General features: G+C 37.9%; 1 protein-coding gene across 1 annotated transcript; it reads left to right on the forward strand.

Annotated features, from left to right (window-relative positions):
* Positions 1–15,761: 15,761 nt before the first annotated feature.
* Positions 15,762–16,706, forward strand: LOC140523091 (olfactory receptor 13C9-like). The gene has a single exon (XM_072638152.1). The coding sequence runs from the start codon at positions 15,762–15,764 to the stop codon at positions 16,704–16,706; it is 945 nt and encodes a 314-aa protein (XP_072494253.1).
* Positions 16,707–20,140: the final 3,434 nt, after the last annotated feature.

Below are 20,140 nucleotides of genomic sequence, written 5' to 3' on the forward strand. Positions count from 1 at the left end.
AAGCACACCCTTGCTTATACTTTACATGCCCACTTCCTCTTCTGGTCAGATATGACCTCAGTGGTATCCTTTACATCAAATTTTTCATTTAAGTCATCATATACTTCCACTGCTTATGAACATCATGCTCAATTTTCATTGACCCTTGGGCCATTTATAACTTGATTCTTCCAAGAGTGTGGTGCTCCAGAAATTGCACAGGGTCAGTGTCACTAATTTTGCCTTTGAACATCAAGTACTTAAAGATACATATCACACATGTCTGCAAAGAAAGGCAGGAGCTTATGGGTCCCTTATCTTTTCTACCTGAAAACTGGTTAAACTTGTGTCCACTATCTGCCATCAAGTTTTATATTCTTATCCCAGCACTTCTGCCCACAGGTTGTGAGCTTCTATAATTTAAGACCATCTCCTCCAGACAAATGGAGTCACAGAATCATAGAAATTAAGGGTGAGAAATGACCTGAGTAATCATATAATCCAAAACTTATCTTAAAAAAATTCCCACAAAAACATTCTGTACCTGAGAAGTAGTCATCTGCAAAATGATTTTGAGAGAATTTCTTTCATAGTAGCTTTAGATTATAAGACGCTACTGAGACCTTTTCAAAAACATACTGTACTTGAGAAGTAGGTATTCATCAAGGGGCCGCTAGGGCGCACAAAGGATAGAATGTCAGATCTGAAGTCAGGAAGACACATCTTCCTGCTTTCAAAACTGGCCTCAGACACTTACTAGCTGTGTCACCCTGAGCAAGTCACTTAACCCTGTTTGCCTCAGTTTCCTCATCTATAAAATGAGCTGGAGGAGGAAATGTCAAACCATTCCAGTGTTTTTGCCATGAAATCCTCAAATGGAGTCATAAAGAGTCTAGAACAACTCAACACCAGCAATAGTCATCTATCCTCTACTTAAGACCTACAATAAGAAGGAAAACATTACCTCTTCTACCTCTTGAGTTAGTCAATTCCACTTTTTTACATCTAATTAATTCTTGAAAAGGATGCACCCTGCCACCACAACCACTCTATCTCTCTTCACAGCTTGGCCCTAGCCTGTCCTTCCAGTCTCATTGAACATGATTCCCCTCCTGCACTCTGCAGTTCAGCTAAGCTGATCTTCTCTCTTTTCTTCTCATACAACTCTCCATCCCCAAATCTTTGCTCTGGCAGTTGTACACAACTGAAATGAATTCCTTCATTATTTCCACCTCTGAGTCCCTTTCTTCTTTTAAGATGCAGCCAAAGTACCAACTTCTACATGAGTCTTTTCCTGAGTCCTCTCAATTACTAGTGTCTTCCTTCCCAAAATATCTTGTCTTTACCTGCTTTGTATATACCTGTATTTACACACTTTATATTTGTCTTTTACATATTTATATATGCATTTGCTTTCTTCTGCATTTGGATGCCTGCCTTGCAAATAGATACTCTTCTTTTGACAAAGGCATATAACAAAAGCTTTTTGAATGATCAAGTCTACTTGATGATCTGTTACTGTGAGTCCCACAGAGCTCATCTATCATTAAATACTAATGGCCTTGAAGCATATGGGACATTACTATTAGGTAATAAAAGAAGTATCTTTGGAAGAAAAACATGTTAAAGGAGATCTTCTTTATTTCCAGTTTCTCCAGTATTATTTCCACCACCACCACCACCACCACCACCACCCCTGTGTTTGTTTTCCAACAACCCAGACCAAGTACATAATTTGAAATTAAGCAAGAAGGGAAAATATTCTCCAGAGGGTTACAGGAAACATTTCAAAGAATGAAGGTATTGAGCATTCCCCTATAAAGCTACACCTCAGAAGATCTCCCTATACCTATAACTACTCTAAGATAACTTCAACTCAAAAATTCTTCATCAGTCCTTCAGTATACCATTTAAAGATCACTTTATTATCTCATGTAGTACAGTGAAAAGAGCTCAGAAATTAGAATCACAGTACCAGAGTTTAAAATTCAGATATACTTACTACCTATGTTACCTTGGAGAAGGCCCTCAACCTTTCTGGCCCTCAATTGTTTTTCCCAGTTTATTTATTTACTTTTAGTTTTCAACATTCATTTCCACAAAATTTTGAGGTCCAAATTTTCTCCCCATCTCTCCCCTTCCCTCACCCCAAAATGCCATGCATTCTGATTATCTCTTCCCCCAATCTACCCTCCCTTCTATCACACACTCCCTTCCCTTATCCCATCTCTTTTCTTGTAGGGCAAGGTAGATTTTTATACCTCATTACTTGTATTTCTTATTTCTCAGTAACATGCAAAAACTTCTCAACATTCATTTCTAAAATTTTGAGTTCCAGTTTCTCTCCTTTCCTCCCTCCTCACCAATCCCCAATGAGAAGGCAAGCAATTCAAAATAGGCTACATATGTATAGTTTTGCTAAAGACTTCCATAATAGTCATGTTGTGAAAGACTAGCTATATTTCTCTCCATCCTATCCTGCTCACCCATTTATTCTATTCTTTCTTTTGACCTCATTCCTCCCCAAAAGTGTTTACTTCTAATTAAGCCCCTCTTCTCATTTGCCCTCCCTTCTATCATTTCCCTGCACCCCACTTATCCCCTTCTCCCCTACTTTCCTGTAGTGTAATATAGATTTTTATTTCAAATTGAGTGTGCATGTTATTCCCTCCTTCAGCCAAATGGGATAAGAGTAAACTTCACTTTTTCCCCCTCACCTTCCCTTTTTTCCCCTCCATTGAAAAAGCTTTTTCTTGCCTTTTTTTATGAGAGATAATTTGTCCCATTCCATTCCTTCCTTTCTCCTCCCAATCTATTCCTCTCTCACCCCTTAATTTTATTTATTTATGTATCATTCCTTTCTATTCAACTTACCCTGTGCCCTCTGTATGTATGTATGTATGTATGTATGTATGTATGTATATATGTGTGTGTGTGTGTGCGCGTGTGTGTATAATCCCTCCAGCCACCCAAATACTGAGAAAAGTTTCAAGAATTACAAATATCTTTCCATGTAAGAATGTAAACATTTCAGCTTTAGTAAGTCCCTTATGATTTCTCTTTCCTATTTACCTTTTCATGTTTCTCTTTATTCTTGTGTTTGAAAGTCAAATTTTCTATTCAGCTCTGGACTTTCATCAAGAATGCTTGAAAGTCCTCTATTTCATTGAATTACCATTTTTTGCCTTGAGGCATTATGCTCAGTTTTGCTGGGTAGGTGATTCTTCTTTTTAATCGTAGTTCCTTTGACATCTGGAATATCATAGTCCAAGTCCTTTGATCCCTTAATGTAGATGCTGCCAGATCCTGTGTTATCCTGATTGTATTTCCACAATACTCAAATTGTTTCTTTCTGGCTGCTTGCAATATTTTCTCCTTGACCTGGGAGCTCTGGCATTTGGCTACAATATTCCTAGGAGTTTTTCTTTTCAGATCTCTTTCAGGAGGTGATTGATGAATTCTTTTAATATGTATTTTACCCTCTGGTTCCAGAATATCAGGGCAGTTTTCCTTGATAATTTCATGAAAGATACTGTCTAGGTAATTTTTTGGTCATGGTTTTCATGTAGTCTCATAATTTTTAAATTGTCTCTCCTGAACCAATTTTCCAGGTCAGTTGTTTTTCCAATGAGATATTATACATTGTTTTCTTTTTTTTCATTCTTTTGGTTTTGTTTTGTAATTTCTTGGTTTCTCATAAAGTCATTAGCTTCCATCTGCTCCATTCTAATTTTTAAAAACTATTTTCTTCAGCGAATTTTTGAATCTCCTTTTCTATTTGGCTAATTCGACTCTTTATAGTATCCTTCTCCTCATTGGCTTTTTGGGTCTTTTTTTGCCATTTGAGTTAGTCTATTTTTAAAGGTGTTAATTTCTTCAGCATTGTTTTGGGTCTCCTTTAGCAAGCTTTTAATGAGTTTCCTGCATTGCTCTCATTTCTCTTCCCAATTATTCCTCTACCTCTCTTACTTGATGTTCAAAATGCTTTTTAAACTCTTCCATGGCCTGTGATCATTGTAAATTTATTTTGGAGGTTTTGCATGCAGAAGCCTTGACTTTTAGGTCTTCCTCTGAAGACCTAAATTGTTCCTCCTCATCTGAAAGGATGGAAGAAAATACCTGCTCACCAAGAAAGTAACTTTCTATTGTCTTATTCTTTTTTCCCTTTTTTGAGCATTTTCCCAGCAAGTAACTTGACTTTTGAGTTCTTTGTCAAGGGGAGAGTATACTCTGGGAACTTGTAAGTTCTCAGTTCCTCCAAGGTTGCACAATCGTGGGAGAGGAGTTTATTCCTCTTCTGGCCTATGCTATGGTCTGTGAGCAGGATTCTCTCTCCAGAGCCTGCACCAGCTCCACCATGCCAGCCACCGCTCCTCCTTACCCCAAGGCCCCCACTCAGGGCTGAGATTCAGATCAGTTGCTCAATTCTCCCGGGGGCTTTAGGCTAGACTGCCAACAATGGAAGCTGCTGCTGGCTGGATCCAGGGCTAGACTTCTCAGTTCCCTTCTCACACAGGTGAAAGAGCTTTCTCACTGACCTTTGAAGCTCTCTTTGGCATTTGTGATTTGAGGAATCTGGGACCCACAGGCTGGTGGCCTGACGTCTTGAAGCCTGCTCCAGTCCTGTCCTTTCCATGGTGCTCCATTCTGTGGCTATGCTGGGCTGTGCTCCTGGGCCTCAGGTTTTTGATCTGCATGAGGAATGTGTTGGACTAGATGGCCTTTAAAGTACCTTCCGGTTTTATATCCATAATCCTATGTTATTTTTTTTTATATACGGGATGTGAATCTCTGATACTTGGTGGCCCCATATAAGAATAATAAGAGGTTTCTTATGAATATATTCACATACTATAAAACTCTTACAAAGCCCAGAAACATTTTATTACCTGCTCATCTTACTCATCCAGATGAATAGGGTATAGACTCTTATGAAATAGTAAAAACTAAGAATTAAGTTCATAGTATTGCAAGGTACATGCTCATCATTGATGGATATGAAATTTTGGAATGGTAAGCCAACTTGAGACCACATCATACAGGGTCTGGTGAAGGGAAGTGAGACTCTGTAGCTTGAAGAATAAAATTACAGGGACACGAGAGCTATTAACACTTGGAAGAACCATCATGGTAAAGTGATATTAGGCTCATTCTGATTGTACCATGGGCTTAATGTAAGGAAAAACTTCCCAACAATTAGTGCGATCAAAAAAAAAAGGTAAAGGACTATTTTGGAGGTAATGAGTTTTCCCTCACTAGAGGTATTCAAGAGAACACTGTATGGTCACTTTTCACTACTACTAGAGGGAGAAATTCTCTTCAAGTATGATTTGAACTGGGGATGCATTGAGTTCCCTAGAGTTCTGACATTTGGGGATCCCAAGAAAAACAAAAAACAAATAAGTCTCCAACTTCAGGTTTACAATATAACAAACAAGTAGAGGATTTTGTCCAGGAATGTCTACATATATGACAAGGTTGATCCATGCATTGTCAGAGCTAGTAAAGTATTTGAGAGGCTCCAAAAGAAAGTGAGAGAGAAGAGGTATTAGGCTGCCTACCAAACTGAAGTTCTACACAGACATTATGCAGATTTCATCTTTATATGCCTATGAAACCTGGACAGTCTACCAGCACCATGCCAGAAAATTGGACCACGTCTATTTGAAATATCTTGGGAAGATTCTGAAGATCACCTGGCAAGATTAAATAGCAATCACTGAAGTCCTCTCTAGAGCTGAACTGCCAAGCATTATAACTCTACTACAGACAGCACAATTCTTAGTGATTAACCTTGTAACCTTAACGCCAAACATACATTTACCTAAAAGACTATTTTATGGAGAACTCACACAAGGCAACAACTCACACAGAGGTCAGAAGAAGCTGTACAAGGGCACTCTTAAGACCTCTCTGAAAAACTTTAGTATCACTTGTGAGACATGGAAGACACTTGCACAGGACAATTCAGCATGACATGCCTGCATCAAAGAAAGCACTGCGCTCTACAAGCAAAGCAAAAGCACAGTAGCACAAAGGAAATGAGAAGCACAAATCTAGAGATATCTCTATCCCAAATGTTCAAATGGATTATTTGTGCTAAAACTATTGTAGTACCTTCTGAGATCCTATTGGACTGATCAGTCACAATTGAACACACTGTACCCAACATCATGATATCATTGGTCTTCTGTGTGTAGGAAGGATGAACAATGACAATACATGCAAACAATAACTTTAAATAATTGTGAAAAGGTTTCCAGGTAGAAGGACCTACTTAAATGAAAAAGTAAAACTAACTGGTAATTAATAGGATCAATTTCCATGTAAATGGTTCTTGTGCTATAATTTTTAAAATTATTTTCAATCAAGCATGTTAAATAAGTAGGAATTCCCATAATCTTGTTTATAGTACTAATTTGCTTAATAAGCTTTTGGATAATACTGTGGAACTAATCTTCATCTTACCCCAACTGACAGTTTAAGAACAATAAGACAGGGGAAACAAGATTCACTGCTAGCACTACAAGTTAGCCCGTGTTTTATTGTGTTATTTTTTTTGTTGTTTCATGAGTCATTCCAGAATAATGTCATATCCTTTTTTTACAATAAGTTTAGGTTACTACTCAGAGGAAATACCACAGATATTCCATACAAGGATTTCAGCAAATCATCTGACAGAATCTCAAAAAATATTTTGTGGAAGCAAGATGGAAAGAAATGGATTGGTTCGTATAATACTTAGGTGCACTGAGAAACACTTGAATGACCACATCCAAAGAGTGTGGATTAATGGATAAATAGCAACCTGGAGGGAAGTACCTAGTGGAGGGCTCTACAGTTCTATACTTGGTCCTATTTTGTTCAACATTTTGTCAGTGATTACACAAAGGCATAAATGACACATTTTCACATTAATAATAACATAAACCTGGAGTTGATTGTCAATACACTGATAAGATCATCAGAATTGTTTTTTAAATCTCAACAGGATAGAATTTTTCAGCTCCCAAATGAGTTTCAAATCCAGCACACCTCTGTTGAGTAGCCTAAGAACTACACTAGGTATTGAGAATACAAAACCAAAAAATTAATATCTGTCCTCATGGAATGAACAGTTAACTGAACAGTTACAATATGTATGCAGTAAAGGCAAAGTAATTCCAGGAGAGAGACAGAACTAATAACTAGGGACCCAGAAAAGTCTACTAGTAGGTAAAGACACATGAGCTGAGCCTTGACAGGAACAGGATTTCTAAGAGACAAGTTTAAGGAGGGGTGCTTGAAGGCACAAGGCATATCTTATTGCAAAAGCATGGAGGAATGAGATAGAATGTTGGTTTTAGGCAGCAGTTTAGTGGGAACATAAGTGAGAGCAATAAAAATAAACAATATGAAATAAGTCTGAAAAGATAGGCAGGCTCAAGTTTGAAAAGGGTTTTAAATGAGATCATATTGTACTTTGAGGGTTGTACACAGGGTAAATTGTACAACATGGAGACCTTCTGAAGCAGGGAGACTAATTAGAAAGGCATTGGTCCAGGTGAGAGATAATAAGAGCCTGAACTAAGGTAGCAGTCATCTGAGATAAAAGAAGGGTAGACCTGAGAATAAAGTCATTAAGACAAATGATTGAATATGAAAGATGAGAATAAGGGAAGAGTGATGTATGACAGCTGGGTTGCATAATGGATAGAGCACCAGGCCTAGAGACAGAAAGACTCATCATCTTGACTTAAAATGTAACCTCGGACAGCTGTATGACCATGGGCAACTCACTTAACCCTGCTTGCCTCACTTTCCTCATCTGTAAAATGAACTAGAGAATGAAATGGCAAACTACTCCAGTATCTTTGCCAAGAAAACCCCAAATGGAGTCACAAAGAGCCATGCATGACTGAACTGAAAAACCACAACTCCAAGGTTGCAAACCTGAGTGACTAGAAGTATGAGGGCATCTTCAACAAAAACAGGGTTTTACTCAAGAAGATCTTTCATGTCATGGATGTGATTGCTCTGTCCCATGATCATGATTACAACCCATTCAACCTTGCCTATCTTGCATGACTCTTGCCCTTGGCCTTCCATAAGTTTATCACGGAAGGAGTCCACCCAAAGAGCTAGAAGCCTTCCATCTTTTCATTGTATACTCCACTGATATCGCCAATACAATGAAAAGTTGGAAGACTTGGCCTTGGAATTTCAAGAACACCAGTGGAGGAGACAAACAGACCATTGGCTTCCCTTCCCAGCACACAATGTGACTAATCCATGAGAACAATAATACTAATAATTGATATTTATGTGGTGCTTTTAAGTTTGCTTTACACTCACTCCCTTATTAGAATCTCATAGCAAGTCTTTGAAATAGGTACTCCTGGCATTTCTTTATTGAGTTAAGTACTTGTTCACAGCTGTATAAGTAGTAAGTGACAAAGACGGGGCTTGAATTCACATCTTCTCAAAATAAATCCCATTCTCTGCATTGTACCATACAGTCTCTCTTGAAATTCTCCTCTCAAGATTCAGCTTAGATTGTGTCCTGAACTTCTGACCTTCAACAATTAAAAAAACTAAGCATTTCCATTTCTTTCCTAAGTTTTCATCACCCCAAACATCAATTTTCTCATGAGATTAACTAAAGGCCTTCCCTGTATTCCAGAGGTAAACACAATGTTCTTTTTTCTAAACATCCATTATCTCCTATTTTGAACACATTCTGTATCTATTAATTTTTTCCTGAGTAAGCTAGGAGAAAACCCTCAGAAGAGTTTAGTAGAGAATACTCCTGCACTGGTAAGAAATTTCTCTCTATATATTCTCCAAGGGAAGAGGTTTGTTTGTGTGTATGCGTGGTTAAATTTTTTTGGTCCATGAAATTCTATATTAATTAAAGTTTATTACTAAGTTCCATATAATTGGATATTGGGGATATGATCCCTTAAGCATTCTGCTGTATTTCTTCACTTCTGAACACTCACACTTCACAACTTTAAATTGCTGCTAGGATTTTTAAAAAGTCTCTTAAAGAGACAAGAGATTTAAATTATCTGCTGGCCCTAGTGCCTGATCTTTTAGAAATTTTCTTTTCACGTAACTTACAATTGTAGCTTGTGGACCAACTAAAATTCCCATCACGTGGTTTCCATATGAGATGATTCGATACCTAAGAACTTAGTTTTGGAAATTTACAAAATCTCAGAATATCAGAGCTGGAAGAAGATCAAACATCTAATTCAAGCCTCTTGTTGAAAAATAGTCTCAAATACGGCAAATGAGTACATTAAGGTGACATGAGTAATCAGTGGTGGAGCCAGGAGCCAGGTCTCCTGACTCTCAGCTGCCTCTTAAGCTGAATCTTTTAACTCATTGAAAGGCACTAGAATTTATTTCGTCATTGCTAGGTAAGTACCAGAAAATTTCTTTTCCAATATCTCTCTTTATTAAGGAAATTTGTTCTGTGAAGTTTGGATTCAGTCAAAGGGCCACATCTGAGGACCTAGAGGGCCACTTGTGGCCCTGAGGCTGTAGGTTCCCCACCTCTGCAACAGAATGACCAGGAAAGAAACCATTTAATTCTGATCTAAAAGAAATATGTACAAATAAATTAAAATTGTGATTCAATGTTTTGTAAATTAAAGTTCAGTGTTGATGGTTTCATTCTAGCATTATTAGCATTTTATGAATTCTATATGTTATGTATTTGTTTCAACTGGAGCTACTCTCTAGTGACATCTCAGTGCTCTCCTTGCTTCTTAATGATTACTGGTGTTGCTCACCAAAGTTGCTGAGGCTAGAACATGACACTGGAGGTTAATTATAAAATCTCAGATTGAAAGGCATTTCATCAGTTTACCTAGTCCAATCCTTATTGAAAGCATGCATCTTCTATACAACATCCTCAAAAAATTACTATCTAGCCTTTGAATGATTATTTCCAAAGACAGGAAGCTCACTGCTTCACCAGGCAGCCATTGTAGCCATTGTTTCCATACAAGGAACATCTTAATTAAAGCTGGAAAGTGTCATGGCATAGGGCAATAAATTATTTGGCCACAGAAGTTATTGTGGGGCATCAGGTGCTATAGTGGGTTATTCATCTACATTGGTGTAAAGACTGTTCACACTAATGAAATCAAAGATATCTGAACTATGTAAGAACTGGATGGATCAGGTTTAATATTTTGAGTTAGGGAAGGAGAAATCTCTAACCACATTGAGCACACAAAATCTACAGCTGATTCTCAGTAGTGTAATATCTTAAGATATTAAGAAATGAGGTTCTGTCGATATATACCAAATGGTTTGACTATTGGACTTAACTAAATTGCTCAGTTCATGCATCCTGGGTCATCTCCAGTCATACTGATGAATATCAGGTCACTGGATTCAGATGCCTCTGAAGGAGAAGTAAGGCTGGTGACCTACACAGCCCTCCCTCACTCAAAACAAAGTCAAGTGCAAGTCATGTCATCATACCTCTGATGACATGATCTTCTTCAGCAACAAAAGACAAACACAATAATTTTAAATGTAGATATAAAACAGCAATGGTATTACAGTGAAATTTCATGATTTTATAAATATTTGGTTATTATTTGTTCATGAAAGGCGATATGGGGCAGTGTAAATGCCCAGCTTTGGAAAGGTATGGGTTCAAGTTCTATCTCTTATGTATTTTAGCAGTGTGTCTGTAGGCAGATCACATCATTATCAACATCATCAACATTGTTTCTATTAGTATTGTTGCTATTTAGAAAAAATACCTTTTATTTTTGAGAAAACTGTTTTTGCTTGACTTCTAGAGGGTAGATATGGGACCAAAGGGCAACGTTTACAAAAAGAAGGATCTCATTTTCAATATAAGAATGGAATGGTCTGCCTTTTGGATTGGTGAGTCATTCTCTAAGTGCCCTACAGGTAACTATAAGTTATAGTCCAGTGGCTGATCTGTTTTAATGGAAGGATTTTCTACATCAGAGTTCCCTACACCATTGAAATCACAAATCTGAGACCACCTTGCGCACACACACACACACACACACACACACACATACACACAGAAAGACATACACACACTGTCATAAAACTCTAGAGCTGCCATATACAGAGCATAACTGAATTTATTTTCCAAAGGGAAAAGCTTTAAAGCTACAAAAATTTAAATTGTGCTTTAATTATATATTAATGATGGAAATTATTTAGTTTTAATAAAAGGATTACAAAGCAAAGTTGCATACTCCACAGAAGAAAATCTTATGAGCTAGGATACATGAGTAGTGACCAGTATTGTCAGAATCATTCACTGAGTCATTGTGCCTAAGTCACTAAAACAAGAAACATTCCACAGAATCACAGGATCTAGAGATGAAAGGACCATAGATTTAGAACTAAATGTGATCTGGGAGGTCATCTAGTCCAACCCCCTCATTTTACAGATGAGGAAACTGAGGTCCAGGAGATTAAGTGTCTGAATCAAGATTATACAGGTAGTAAGTAGGAGAGCTAGAATGGCAACTCAGGTTCTTTGACTTCAAATCCATTGTGCTTTTCACAGCACCATGATTCCTCCCTTCCCTTAGCTTCAAGCTGATAGATATTGACTTTCTCATTATCTGAGCTTCTTCAGCTCCAAAACCCGCCCTCCTTTCCATAATGTCAAGAGATCTGAAGCAGAGGTGTCCAATACACAACCTACAGGCTGAGTGAGGCTCACAGCACTCCAGATTGTGACCTAAACCAAGTTAAAAATGTTCTTGGGATATATGTAACAAAACGAACAAAAATATAATAGAATAAAGATAATATTAATATATTGCTTTTTAAGTCAATATACCCACAGGCATCCTTATGTACACTTTAGTGGCTCCCATTTCTATTTGAGTTTGACACCACTGTCTTCAGATTCAGTCCCCTTGTGTTACAGATGAAGATTGGGCTTCTCTATCTCAACCTTTTCAAGCTGTGAGTGTTGACTCTTCCTCTGACCTGAGTTAAATAGCCTCCTGCTACCACTGCAATTCCATTTATACTTCTCAATGGCTGTCGCTGCTCTCATTACTCACAAAAAGTCCTAAAGCCTGACGTTGACCCTCAGTGTTGAAAAGTAACACAGCGGTCAGCTAGTCAAGCCCTTATACAAAAAATCATGAAACCTTTTTTACAACAGCCTCAATAAGTGATTGGCCAAGCTCTTCCTGTAAAACTCCCGAGAAAACCATTCATAAATCCATAAGGCAAGCCACTCCATTTTCTTACAACTTTAATTGTTAGAAGGTCTTTCTTAAATTGAACTGAAACTCTCCTTTTTAAAAAATAATCCTACCTTTGATCCCAAATCTGCCCTCTAGAGTCATTTAAGAGTTTTATCCATCTTCTGTAATAATAATGATAAAAATAGCTAGCATTTATATAATATATTAAGGTTTGTGCAGCACTTTATGTAATTACTTTACTTACTACTATTAGCCCCATTTTATATATGTGAAAACTGGGGCAGATCGATGTTAAGTGTCTTGCCTAGTATCACACAGCTAGGTCTGAGATAGCACTTAAACTCAAGTCTTCCTGATTCCAGGTCCAGCAATCTATTCACTGTACCACCTAGCTATCCTCAAATACTTAACAATGACTATTATCCTCCCTCCCCCAATACATACCCCTAAATTCTTTTCTTCTTCACCTTTATTTTATATTTTATTTTTATTCCTTTCACCTCATTCAGAATTTTTAGTGCATAAATCTTCCAAGTGTCATGATAATCCAAAACATTCCCTTGCTTGAGAGAAAGAAAGAAGAGGAAGGAAGGAAAGAAGGGAGGGAGGGAGGGAGGAAGGAAAAAAAGGAGGGAGGAAGGAAGGAAAGACAGAAGGAAAGAAGAAATCCAGGAAGGGCTGCTATACTTCTGTTCATACTTCCTCAGATACAAAATAGCTGTTTGGCCCTGGGCAGATCACAGAATTTTTCTCTGCCTCAATTTCCCCATCTGGAAAATGAAGAATGTTGGACCCAATGACCTTTAAGATCCTTTCTCAGTCTCAAGCTATTATCCCATGGATGCTAAATACAGAGCAGGAGCATTAGGCAAAATGTATAATCAAGGGGACACTTTTCTACATTGATGAACACAACAGAAAAATAACAGCTGATTCTAACCTTGGTTTTATTCCACTTGCCTGACCCAGAAAGCTCCCCTTTAACGTACCCTGAACCCTTTTCTTAGAGTTCTCTCTCTCTCTCCTCCAAATGATAAAGGACTCAGATTTGAGGTTTCATTTGTATTCATCCTTTTTTTGGATGTTCCATCCATAAACTAAATGATTTCCAAGGTTCCTTCCAGTTCTGAATGTAGGATTGCTCATTTTTACATACCAGTAAACTGATTCCCACAAGACAGGTGCAGTAGATAAAGTAGATATAGTAAATACTAGATAAGCCTGGAGTCAGGGAGACTCGTTGTACTGAGTTCAAATCTAGCTTCTGACAGTTACTAGCTGTGTGAATCTGGACAAGTCACTTAACCTTGTTTCTCTCACTTATTCATTTGTAAAATGAGCTGGCAAAGGAAGTGGAAAGTAACTCTAGCATCTTTGCCAAGAGGTCACAAAATGAGGTCACAGAGTCAGACACTACTGAAAAATAACTGATGTCTCCCAGAGAAGGAAAGTGACAATATTCAAGGTCTTATACCTAACAACCACACCACCAACAATAACCCTATGAGGTAGGTGATATTGTTATGCCCATTTTACAACTGAGTGAGTGAAAATAGCATTTATTAAGTTCTTACTATGTATGAAGCACAAATAAAAATAAAATGTCTCATGAAAAACACTTTAATAAAGAATCTAAGTCAAAGTTATCTCCAATTTCACACACTAACAATAGGTAAGAGGAAAACCAGATGAACAATATGGCTATCATGAACCCACACAGAATTGCCAAGTCCTGTGAAGAAAATTAGTTCTCTCTTCTCAGAAAAAAAAATGGAGGTAAGTAACTTTGTTTCTTTATCAACCTCAGCTTCCTGACTATTCCCTTATTTTATTTCTTTGAAATAAGTGACTGATAGATTGTGAGTTCTTCAATAGACAATTATATTGTTCTATACTCGCTCATATTCTCTCTGATCCCAATTCATTGTTGTGTGGATTGATTCTAAACCATCTGAATGGTCTAGAGACAGACAGACACACAGACAGAAAGACAGACAGAGAGATAGATGATGGATAGATAGATATAGAGAGAAAGATAGATAGATAGATAGATAGATAGATAGATAGATAGATAGATAGATAGATAGATAGAAAGACAGACAGACAGACAGACAGACAGACAGACAGACAGACAGACAGACAGATAGATAGATAGATAGATAGATAGATAGATAGATAGATAGATAGATAGATAGATAGATAGATAGACAGACAGACAGATAGATAGATGATAGATAGGAAAAGGAGAGAAAGAAAGAGAGAGAAAAAAGGAAGGAGGAAGGAAGGAAGAAAAGAAGGGAGGAGGGAAGGAAGGAAGGAAGAAAGGAAAGGAGGAAAGAAGGAAGGAAGGAAGATAGTAGAGGGGTTCTTAACATGGGAACAGTGAGCTTGGTTTTTTAATATTTTGATAACTATTTTTCAATATAATTACTTTCTTTTGTAATCCTATGAATTTTAGTTTATTATTTTAAAAGCATTATTCTGAGAACAGGTCTTTAGGCTTCACCAGACTGCCAAAGGAATCCATGACAGAGAAAAAGTTAAGATTCTCCTAGAGAAATGAATCACTTAGGTCCTGTCCAGTTTGGATTATATTATCTGAATTTATAAGAGATAACCATAAATATTAGAAAAGCAAACTCATTTTCTTTGGCATATTTGAAAATGAAATAAAAAGGTTTATTGGGTTGTGATTAATAACGCTTACTTTCATTAATACTCCTAGCATCTTAGATTTCATAGAAGGAAAAAGTAATTTAAAAGGCATTTAGAAGCATACACGTGTACACTTTTTTAAAATTCCACATTGATTGAATTTATTCTGAACACCCTTCCTTCTACGTAAGGTGGGTCTAACTTATGCCACACCCAAGTGGGTTTAGTTACAGGTACCTCTCCAAAAGAAAAACTTATTATAAAACGAATCTTACCTCTTTCCTAACTCCATATATGTCTCAGAATTATATAACAATAGTACTTAAAGTTTTCCAAAGTGTTCTACATGTGTATACTTTTCTCTCCGTGTGAAGTTACTTTTTACTTTGATTAAACACAGAAATCAAATTACTGAGATTCCAAATTCATTTAAAATTGCTTTTAGCAATTACTTCTGCTATTGATAAGCAAGAAAATGCACATTAGAATCAGTGACTTCGTATAGATAGTTTTCTGGAGAAAAGAATACATAATTTTGAATAAAATAGTGACTTCATCTGGATAATATAATGGAGAAAAGGGTATAGAATTTTGAACAGAAACAAAGTTTTATAAAATGCTTTACATGTCATTTCATTTGACCCTCACAATAGCTCCATGAGGTAAATGCTATTATTATCCCCATTTTACAGATGAGGAATCTAATGCAGACAGAGGTTAAATGACTTTCCCAGGGTTACCAAGAGTCTGAAGCAGGATTTAAACTCAGGTCCCTTGACTCTAAGAAAAGAATTCTATCCAATAACATAACCCTTGAATAGCCTTATAGTAACACTCAAATATTTGTTGAAATGCTAATGGTAATTTGTTCTATATTCTACTCTCACTTCTTGCAGCTGAAAGGAGAAAGAAATGGAAGGGATGAATAAGACAGTTCTAACTGAATTCATTCTTCTGGGACTTTCCAAATACCCCAAACTGGAGATTTTCTTTTTTGTGTTATGCATGACAATGTATATAGTCATCTTATTTGGAAATAGTGTCATTATCATACTGAGCATTCTAGATTCCCATCTTCACACCCCCATGTACTTCTTCCTCAGTAACCTCTCCTTCTTAGACATCTGTTATACATCTTCATATGTGCCCAAAATGCTGGTGAACTTCCTGGCAACCCGAAAATCGTTGTCCTTCTCAGGATGTGTAGCCCAGATGTCAATCGCCTTTGCCATGGGAACTACAGAGTGTGTCCTGTTGGCTGTGATGGCTTATGACCGCTATGTAGCCATCTGTAACCCTCTAAGGTATCCCATTGTCATGAATAGGACCGTTTATGTGCAGCTGGCAGCTTTGTCCTGGCTCATAGGTGGTATTAATTCTCTACTTCAAACTGTTCTTACTGTGCAGTTGCCTTTTTGCGGGAAAAATGTCATTGACCATTTCACATGTGAAATCTTGGCTGTCATGCACCTAGCCTGTGCCGACATCTCCCTAAATGAACTCATCATGCTGGTAGGAGCCATAATCCTCACCTTGACGCCTCTTCTATTAATTGTTATTTCTTATGTCTTCATCCTCTCCACCATTTTAAAGATCCGCTCTGCTGAGGGGAGGAGCAAAGCCTTTTCTACCTGCTCAGCCCATCTCACCGTGGTGATCATCTTCTATGGCGCTATCCTCTTCATGTATATGAAGCCCAAGTCCAAAGCCTCTCTGACCACAGATAAGCTCATTGCCATGTTTTATGGGATTTTTACCCCCATGCTCAATCCCATCATCTACAGTCTGAGGAACAAGGATGTGAATGCTGCAGTGAAAAGAGTGCTGAGCAGAAATCTGTCCATAGGGAAATTGTGAAAGATTTGGTTTGGGTCGATGCTGCAGGTGCACTTCTTAGGGCAACAACTTACTTGGATACTTTGAATTCCTCAGTTTGGGGTAAATTCTCCTACAAGGAAGGTCACGATCCTTCTCTCCCTCTCTCATCCTTCTCTTCCACAATTCTGGTCTAGGTGTTCTGATAAATTCTCAGCAGATGTTCTATACAATCGACCTGAGGACTTCCTCTATTTTTTAAAAAGTGACACAAAAGTATCAGTGTATAACTTGGATTGTCCATCTATTGTTTCATTCTCACTATGGAACGCTTCTGTCTCCTTTTCTGATTCTATATATTTGATAACATCTCTTAAAACTTTTTTTGCATTTAAGCCTTAATTGATAACATGTTGTAGCCTCTTTATTTATCTTCTCATCACCTTTTGCAGTAGGTGGAGGGGTATTTTTTGCAACAGTAAACCAGTAAAACAGTAGCAGCTACTTGATCTTTAAAACATATTTGCATTTATGCATTTTTTCATAAGAGAATATGAGACTGTTATTTACATTCAGTGTCCACATGCTTCCCTCTGATCTCCTTTTTGAGCTGAATAAAAGTTGGTTGGTTGGTTGGTTGGTTGGTTGGTTGGTTGGTTGATTGGGTGGTTGTTGTCCATTCTTAAAGAGGTCCAAAATGATGTCACTAGGATACAGTCAAGTTTCAGGGTGTTCACCTGTGCCTGATCAGACCAATATCAGCTCAGAATGCTCTACCACAGGCCTGACACAAATAGTCTGTGTGAACATTTGGGAGGAATCCTCTAAATTTGTGCATCCTGTCTTTCCTTTGAACTGTTTCAATTGTTTTGCTCACAGAACACAGCATCTTCTCTGATGTGGGCATGCCGTGTTGAGCAGCCCTGTGTCAGCGTCTTCCATGTCACATAATTGATTGCAAAGTTCTTAAGAGAAACCTTGAGAGTGTCCTTGATTGCTTCGTCTGACCACCATGGCAACACTTACCCTGTGTGAGTTCTCCATAGAATAGTCTTTTTGACAAGCATACCTTTTGCATTTGAACAACTTGGCCAGCCCATCAGAGATGCACTGTCTGAGGAAGAGTCTGAATAAAAGCATGTTCTGCTCAAATGACATAATATTGGTAATGTGCATAGAGCAATGTTTAGGAGGAGCCTCATAAATGCGTGTTCCTTTGTGTGTTTGAGATCCTAAAGGAACTCAATAGCATTTACTGAGTATTTTCTAGTGGAAGAGAGGCAGGAGAGCACAGTGGATTATATATGTGTGTATGCACATATACATGTATTACATATATAATTAGGTACATACATATATAATTAGATACATATAATTAAATACATGTATTGCGTATGTAATTAGATACATAGATGTAATTGGAGTCTGGAAAGATTGGCATTAAATAATGTCACAGCCATTTACCAGTTGGCTGACCAGAGGCAAGTTACTTAAGATCGCTAAAACTCAGCCAACTCTCTCAGAATCATCCACTAAGTTGTAGATGGGTTACAATCTACAGCAATGTTCCTCCAAATAAATGCTAATGTAGTAATATTTTTAGATAGACTCCTCTTACCCTCCATACAGACTCCTCTTACCCTCCATATAGACTCCTCTGACTCTTCCTTACAGTTGATCTAAGAGATGGAAAGGAAAAGGACTCAGTGTATAAAATAATCTGCTGGGAGTTTCGATTGCAAGCACTCTGAGTACACAGAGGAAGAAGAAACTATAAAGTGAATAATGGTAATGGCATTTCTATACCATTGTAAGGTTCACCAAACACTTTACACAGATCTCATTTGATCCTCACAGCAACCCTGGGACCTAGGTGTTATTATATTATCTGAATTTTATTCTTATTTAATCTATTAGTCATCTCCAACTCTTTGTGACCCCATTTGGGGTTTTCTTGGCAGAGATACTGGAGCGGTTTCTCTCTCCAGTTGATTTTACAGAGGAGGAAACTGAGACAAACAGGGTTAAGTGCCTTGTCCAGGGTGAGACAACTAGTAAATGTCTGAGACTTGATTTGAACTCACGTCCTTCCAACTCCAGAATCTGCACTCTATCCCCTGTGCCACATAGCTGCCCCATTTGATAGATTGGGAAACTGAGGCAGACAGAAGTTAAGTGACTTATCCAAAGTTGCACTTCTAGTAAATTTCTAAAGCCAAATTTGAATTCAGGTTTTCCTAACTCCAGGACCAGTGGTCTATCCACTGTACCACCAAGCTGCCTCTTGATCTCAGGTAGGCAGTACTTGCTAGCTTGGTGCCAATCCAGTACCCATTACTAATCTGCTCCATCCCTGCTTCTTCCAGTCTGTTCTCAGTCCATGAATGTGGCCTCAATCCTTAATCCCAACCTTGCTCCACAGGCAGGGCATCAGATCCTGGGCCACACACCCAAGTCGAGGTACCCAGCAGAAAGAGTTAAACGTGGAAACCCAACACTAGCATCTTTTTCCTCTCCAAAATTCAGGCCCACAAAAAGTTTGAGACACTTCTCAAAGGTCACAGAAAACATCTCTGCATTTATGGGCCTCAGTGGTGCTTCTGAAAGCTGAATCATCTCACTTTTGTGTTTGTATTTTTCCTTTATAAATGAATTAGCAGGGAGAGGGGGATTCCAAACAAAAATGTTTAACAGCAGCTCATACAAAATTAGAATTGGAAATTACCTACTACAACTCCCTTCTTTAATTCACAACAGAAGTAATTTTTCACTGAAAACATTGATTATTGAAAAAAATATTTTATTTTGAGTCACTCTGCTCATTTCTTCTTTCCATCACATAGTTTTATGGTGTTTACTTTAGGAAGATCTGGATTCAAATCTTGTCTGTGTCACTTACTAGCTATATAGTCATGGACAAGTCACTTAATCTCAATTACTTTCTGGCCTGGGAACAAACTTTGAGAGTATTCCCCTCCCAGGCTGTTTCTCCTGGGAAGGCAAAGTGAGCTATCTTTTGTCTCGATTCTAACCTGGCCTTCAATATTGACTGGGTATTGCCTCTGACAGACTGAGGCCAGGCAAAGACCTTATCTCAAAAAGGTCAAGCTCTTCCACTGCATCCTGGGTCGTTGCCAGTTGATCTGACTTCATTCTTGCTGTTGGATTCCAATCACTGGAGGAAGGAGTGAGGCTGACGACTCTGCCCAGCCCTGCCTCACTGAAATCCAATTCCCTGGTAAGTCAAGACCTCACCCTCCTGACGTCATTGGTCCTCTTTCAGAGCTGAGGTCAAACAACAAAAATACGCATATGTACCTGTGCATCTTCTGATGGACAGAGAGACATTGAGACAGATAGAGGACTAGATAAGTGGAGATAGATGGATATTTAAAAGCTCTGTCTTAATCGTCCAATTTGCCTGACCCACAGTCTTAAATTGGTCAACTATTCTTCAAAATTTCCCTTCCCTAAAA

Source organism: Notamacropus eugenii, chromosome 1 (assembly GCF_028372415.1).
Source record: "Notamacropus eugenii isolate mMacEug1 chromosome 1, mMacEug1.pri_v2, whole genome shotgun sequence".
NCBI lineage: Eukaryota > Metazoa > Chordata > Mammalia > Diprotodontia > Macropodidae > Notamacropus > Notamacropus eugenii.